The sequence below is a fragment of the Epinephelus moara genome, chromosome 1 (genome assembly GCF_006386435.1).
Source record: "Epinephelus moara isolate mb chromosome 1, YSFRI_EMoa_1.0, whole genome shotgun sequence".
Lineage (NCBI taxonomy): Eukaryota > Metazoa > Chordata > Actinopteri > Perciformes > Serranidae > Epinephelus > Epinephelus moara.
In genome coordinates, this window is record NC_065506.1 from 9,513,406 (window position 1) to 9,520,354 (window position 6,949).

The following is a 6,949-nucleotide window of genomic DNA, read 5'->3' on the forward strand; positions in this document are numbered from 1 at the left end:
GAAAATGAAGATATTTTCTTAATCCTCACTTGTGAATATGATTAGTTTAATTCTAGACATTGGTGATAAGAGTTGTAATTGGGTTTAGGGTTCATCTTAAGGAAAGTGTAAAGGTTAGGCAATGGTTTCAGCAAACTGAAGTCCTCAAAGGCACAAATGTACAAATATCTTGCATGTGTGTGTGTGCGCCTGGTGCAGCTTGACAGATGGATCACAAAGCCCATAGCGTTATTGTATGTCAGTACAAGTTCTTAGCAACATTTGAGATCTATAAAGAGGTGCAGTTGGGGCAAAGACTGTGATGTCACCAAGTGTCGACTTTGAACTTTTACAGAGGTAAATGGAGCAGCGGAGCCTGACAAATGAGAGATGATGTAGCTGGCTAAGCCATGCCAACTCTAGTTAGATGTGGAGGAAAGCGACGGGGACAGCTGTTTGCAATCTATTATACAGATCCATTACAACCTGTGCAACATGGCATGACTGCACTGCTGCAAACTGACCATAAGCTGAACACTCACAGAGATGATCAAGGACCTAACAGCCCCTCAGTCCTCATTTCTACCTGAAAGTTCAGTAATGACTCCCTCTGCCCTCGAGAAAAAGTTTGTGTGAGCTGTCTGTGTGGCTGCACGCACATAAACAGACATTCTACACACCAACTCAACTTGTGCAGCAAAACATCCACCCACCTGAAGCCACTTAAGACAGTGTTTCTTTTTAAAGTTGTAAAAACCTCTCCCAGAAAGGTTTTTGTATATTTGGAACATCATTTTCTTTCTGGTTGTTATTTATGCTTTCTGTAGCACTAGGCTGTCACTGAGAAAAATAACTGCTGTCCCTAAAATCCACAGTGCAATAGACATTCTGAATCATACAGACAGTAACCATTTACCTTGTACGTTCTGGTTTCCTATGGTCCATGGTTCATCCGAGTCAAAGTGTGTGTCTCCACCCATCCCAGGTCCAGGGAAGTAGGCATGAGCTAGGAAGCCTCCCTCCCCATCGAAAGGAGAGCTGTCTCCGTGAAAACCAGAAGCGAAGAAGATCATAATGTCGGGCTCCTTACGGCGTCCATATTTGATCTCCTGGTAGGGAATTTCATCAAAGGTCAACGGGGTCACCCTCTCCCAGACTTTAAAAGCGCGACGGATGGCTTCGTATGAATTATACTCTCCAATCTTGGGAGTGTAGTTCTGGATACTGTGGGAACAAAGAGGGGAAGAGAAAATGAATCTAACAAATACCGTTGTCCCAATGGAATCATTTGTGGAGTCATAAGCAACATGGAAATGAAAAAGTAGGCCTGTCACAATAATTAGGTTATCAACTTATCGTATGATATATTGACATGACCTTGATAATTTTTCCAACCTTGACACTGCCTGCTGTGTTTGCATGCCTGTTTTCTTCATAAAGGATTGTCACCAATATTTTAGCCAGCACAAATCCTAAGCAGTGGAATTGTCCCGACCATTATAGGACTTGGGAGCAGCAATTTTCCCTTTTTTTCTTTCCATCCTCGCCTACTTGCACAAGTCCAACTAAAAATCAAACAACACTCAAAGACGACACAGCATAGCTTAGCAGTAGCCTGCAGCTGCACTTCTGGAATGGAAGACGCACAGTCCTCATAGTTAGCTTGTCAACCTCTGGCAATGAGCCCAAAAGTCCAACAACTTTGTCCTCCACTCCGTAAATCCATCAGCAAACCACACGGCTCACAAGCCGTCCATCCCCGGGAGCTGACTGCAGCACACTGGCCAGACTATGGAGGTTAACTGTGGTGTTCGCTATGCTCAGCTTGTCTATAAATTGCAAAATGCATCACTTAGTTTTGTTTTTGTTGGCCAAATTTTGTATTAATTCTCAAACTGAATAATTGTGGGCTACTCCTACACATTTTCTATAGTCTTATACATACCTTTTTTGTATATATTAACAGGTGTTTCTTACTTTTTAAAAAATATGTTTAATATTTTTTTCATAATCTAATTCCAGTGTCTGAATATTATTTAAAAAAAATCAAAAGTTTAATCTCTCTGAAAGGGTCTGTTTGTGATAATATTATCATTATATCAGTGGCATATGATGGTCTTAAAATGACAATGTCCCTAAGCCCACTTATTTCTGGGACAATGTATCATCTCACAAGGTAGTTATTGTGATATTGTGATAGAAAGATTTTGTGGATGTACTGTGCATTTGTGGCAGGTCAGATTTCCTTTACAAGCAGAACGTCTTTTTCTTACCTGTAAGTGAGGTGGCTCTTGTTCCATTTATGTCCTGTGAGGGCATAGCGTTTCCGCCGCACGTTGGTTTTGATCTGGCCTCCAAACTTGTCAGGCACACCGCAGCGGGGTCTCCTCATGGCACTGAAGGAAGTCAGAAGCAGGCAAGAGATATATGTGTGTGAGTGTTGAAAGGCAGGAGCACCCAAGAGAAGAGATGAAGGGGAGCATGATGTTAAAACTTCTACATTCTCCTCTACTTTTTGTTGTTTAATTTAAAGTGTACCTGTGAGCTGCCTAGTGCAGCCAGGCTTCTGATCCTGCTCCTCTAAAGTAACTGGGGATAACCTGCGCCTTGCTCAATGGTGGTTACTGAGTATTTGACCAGCAAAATCCTGTTCTGGTTAAAAGTTTATTTCCAAATTTGAGGCCAAATCATCATCAGAACGGACAGCAGGGCAGTGTTTTGGGGGCTGGTCCACATTAGATATTTTTATTAGTGGGTGTTCGTTTAAATGTGGAAAACATCCTAGTTAATCCCTGCTAACCTGATGGTTTGAGGGTCCATCGTTCCAGTGACCTCCAGGCCATAGAACCGCTGCATGTCGCTGACTGCGTTGGACAGGATCTGAGCTGATCGCATGGTCGACATCTGTCTGCTGGCCTGGGGCAGGTAACCGTACATCCTCAGCCATGCCTGTAGACAGGAAGAAAAACATACAGAAAACTGTTACATGTATCATATATACATATATTTATCGTTATATCATCTATTTGTATATTGTGATGCCATCTCACTTGAATCAAAGCTCATTAGACTTATATCTCTGAAGCTGACAACACCAAAAAAGGGGAGAAAGATTTACCCTAAGACAGAATGTGACAATATGTCCACAAAAGCCATTTCAAACCAAGCATGGATTTGGGGCTGAAACAACTGCATGGAAATCTATAAAAACTGATTTTATGGGTTCTTATGAATGCTTGCACAACCCTGCAGAACATACTGAAAAAAACATTCAGACAAACCTCTATTTCAGTGGATTTCTGCCTGCCTTTGACCAATGAAATCCTTTGTTTCAAATGACTCTACCCCCTGGTCATACCTAGCTTGGGAAACATCTTATTAAATTTGGTTTCTCAACACACAATATTATATGACAAACACTGTGACGACTCCCTTCACAACCAAAGATCACCCAGCAACTGCCAACATTGTATGCTGGTCATGGAACAGGGCTAGCTACAAGGACATCAACACTGTAGGGCCTACTGTATCTGACTGTTCTCTGGGGGTGTGTAACTGGTAGGGCTGGGGTGCAGGGGGTTAATGACAGACTCACAGAAACGTGATATTTGACCCAATCACAGATGACGCAAAGTCTATCCCACCTGTTATGTAGAAACCTAATATCACACGCACACACACACAGGCAAGCACTTGCCTATGGGGTAGTCTCAGACACTAGATACGCCTACACACGGACACACTCCCCACGGTGGTGCAGGGAATGTAAAAGGATGTGTGTCTGAGTGTGCATGTGTGCTCATGCATGTGGCTGTGTGAGCGTCTTTGTGTGCAAGTTTACGCCCAGTTTTCACAATGCAGAATACTGCCTGATAATCTGTATTGACTTATCCACTCCTTAAAAGCCATAAAAACAAAACTCACCTCTTTCAGTCTGTCTCTCTCTCACACAAACCAACAATACACACATCTCATAAATCTGAAATACTGTATATAATAAGTGCTCTGGTCACATAGCTGCCCAACAAATTGGTTAGTGGAGGTGGTAACCCCCCAACCAGACGAAGGGTTTATTTGCTGTATGTGTGTCCTACACAAACAAAATATCCCCACAGTCCAATGAAAACAAATTACAAAGGGTCTCCCAGACCTGCCTTGATTTACTCTGTTTCCCCTCTGCCTGAGTCTTCTGCACTGTATACACAACTATTATAGGACTGTATGTAATAAAGGGAAAAGGACCTGTGCTCCTCTTTGAAATCACCCACTGATGAGAGGAGTTGATATTATCAACACAGAGCTACTGACATTAAAAGTACCAGCCCAGCTGGTGATATTAAACCTCAACATGACTTCAAACAGAGTACTTTGCCTGCAACATTCACAGCTGGAGATAAAACCACATTTTGCCTGCATGCGTCGTTCCTACACCGTGAATTAATGTGAAGAGAATGCATAATGCCTATCAATCAATCACTGTCAATTTCTGAGCTGAGTCTGACAGATACTGACGGCATCTCATCCTTTGTGATCAATTAATGTAGGAGATAACTACTGTCACCCATTAAATATGGAGCCTTTACTGAAGTGGCGACTCTTCTCTTTTCCCCAGAGGTTAGAGTTTTACACCAAAAGTGTATCAAATCTTTCTGACAGTGGTGAAAAAAACGACAGGAAAGCTGTAAGTCATTCAGTAAGTAATTTGTCAAAAATTAAAAAAAATGTTGAAAATACAAGCAGATGATCTGTATTGTTAGGCTTGTTCTGGTTGCTTCTTCTTTAGGGAATATATTCATAGAAATATATGTAAAAAAAATTACCGCCTAGCAGCGCAGAGGATCTATAGGCCTACAATTAGCACAGTTTCAAGGTGGACGCCCAAAGTTAGTGTCCGCAATTTAGTCTCTGACCAAATGTCTCCCTTTCTGTTTCTGTTATCATTGAATATTGACCAGAAAAGTGTTTTTGCAGAACCATATGATGTCAGAGTGAAGATTTACTTGTGTTGTTTTTTTTTTTGAACCAGAAAAATATGCAACAAAACAAGAAATGTGTAACAAAACAAAAAGAAGAAAAGAACACAGGTTGTTTCAAAGAAAAACTAAACAGTATGATGACACATGCGATAAGTGAACCATAGAAAAAATAAAAACAAGGGCAACTACAAACAATTGAAAAAACCAGCCAGAACACACCCTGACATTGGCATATAAATGACTGCACACAAAATTCCTGCGACAGTGCTTGAAAACAGCCTCGAGGAACCAATGACTGCAATTTTAAGTCCCTCTACAGAAGACTCCACAAATATGGAGCAGCATACATACAGGCTCATTTGCCAAACTCTGTACATACCCTAGGTTTAGACAATAAGATGACCTTTGACCTTTTGGATATAAAATGTCATCAGATATTTGTGTGAAATTTTAGCATATGAATGCTTGAGTTATGGCTAAAAAGTTGTTTTGTGAGGTCACAGTGACAGTGACTACCAAAATCTAATCAGTTCATTCTTGAGTTCAAGAGGACATCTGTGCCAAATTTGAAAAAAATTCTGCAAGGCCTAATATCACGTTCATAAGAATGGGACAGGCAGACGAATGGATGGAAAAACAACTTCTGTCTACACCTCTGACAACTGGGACATAAAAAAGATGCATTGACTAATACAAAAGCAATCCTTTTCAATCCTCACTTATGACCCACTCTCAGTGTTCAGTGGTGGTGCTTGTATTTTCTTTTTTTTTCTTATTTTGCTGTGTTCAGGACATTTCTGGGCACAGTGGCAGGTGAAGTTGGGACTTTATGAAAAGGTAGCGACCATGTGCCAGATTGTAAACAGCATGCATCCAAGAGGAAACTACAAAAACAGTGCAGATATATTGAGGTGAAACACCACGTGGATAAAGCTTGTTCCAAAACAAGAGTCAATCTGGGGTTGGCTTTCACTTGTGCTGGCAAGCATAATCACAAATTCTAACTGACAATTCCTCCATAGTATACCTTTAAATTAAATGAAGTCAATGCAGAACATTTCTTCAAATTCACACATCTGTAGTAAACAATACAACTAACTCAAAGGCACAATGCAGTGAGGCAAAAATCTTCACCTGAGACCTCATGTCTTTATAGTCTATCTACTGGCCATCAGGAGGTCAAGGGTAGAAACGCAAAATGTTTGAGCCCTCAGGCTGCGCAGCACTTGGCCTGAGGAGCTCAAACCTTCAAAACCCATCACATCTCAAACACATTTGTTCAGACAGGCTGCTATGTGATGATGAGCTTTATGTGTCATACTGTATTTTATTCCTATTAATCCCTGTGTATTCAATAATCCTATATCTATTGTTATAATATCCCATTATATATACTATCGTATATGTATACACATGCTGCTTGTCAGTTTAGTTATTGTACTACATATCTGATATAATTTTACTTCTTATATTCTATTATTAAACACACGCATGTAAAACACAATACTGTGTATAGCGTTTTATTTTAATTTGTTGTACATTTTCTCTACTTACGGTTGACTTTTCTGTACCTGTATGGAGATTTAATTGAATTTTGATTAATGGGTAGTTTTCCCTATTTTTATTCATTTTTTTTTATTCATATGATTGCTCTATCCTTTTGTACCTACTGTGTGTGGCCTGTTTATGCTTGTGTGGCTGTAACACCTAATTTTGCCCCAGGGATCATTAGTGTTATCTTAATTGCCTTTTATTTATACCTCTATTATTGTCTTTTGCAGATGTAGAGCTGTAAAGAGAACTCAGTTTTCATACATATATATATATATATATATATATCTTACTATATAATGACGAAAACTCTGTCTGTATGTCTGTGGGTGTGTCTGTGTGTCTGTTCCATGTTTTTCTCCTCACTGACTTGGTCAATCCATGTGAAATTTGGCACAGTGGTAGAGGGTCATGGGAGGATGCGAATGAAGCAATATTACATC

The 6,949-nt window shown here is 40.2% G+C and overlaps 1 protein-coding gene across 1 annotated transcript in view; it reads right to left on the reverse strand.

Annotated features, from left to right (window-relative positions):
• mmp15b (matrix metallopeptidase 15b) overlaps window positions 1–6,949 on the reverse strand; it is a 41,254-nt gene that overhangs the window by 21,245 nt on the left and 13,060 nt on the right. The window contains exons 2-4 of the mRNA XM_050048429.1: window positions 2,780–2,928; window positions 2,253–2,375; window positions 896–1,203 (exon numbers count right to left, since the gene is read on the reverse strand). Coding sequence (XP_049904386.1) covers window positions 896–1,203; window positions 2,253–2,375; window positions 2,780–2,928 — 580 coding nt within the window. The remainder of the gene's footprint in view (window positions 1–895; window positions 1,204–2,252; window positions 2,376–2,779; window positions 2,929–6,949) is intronic.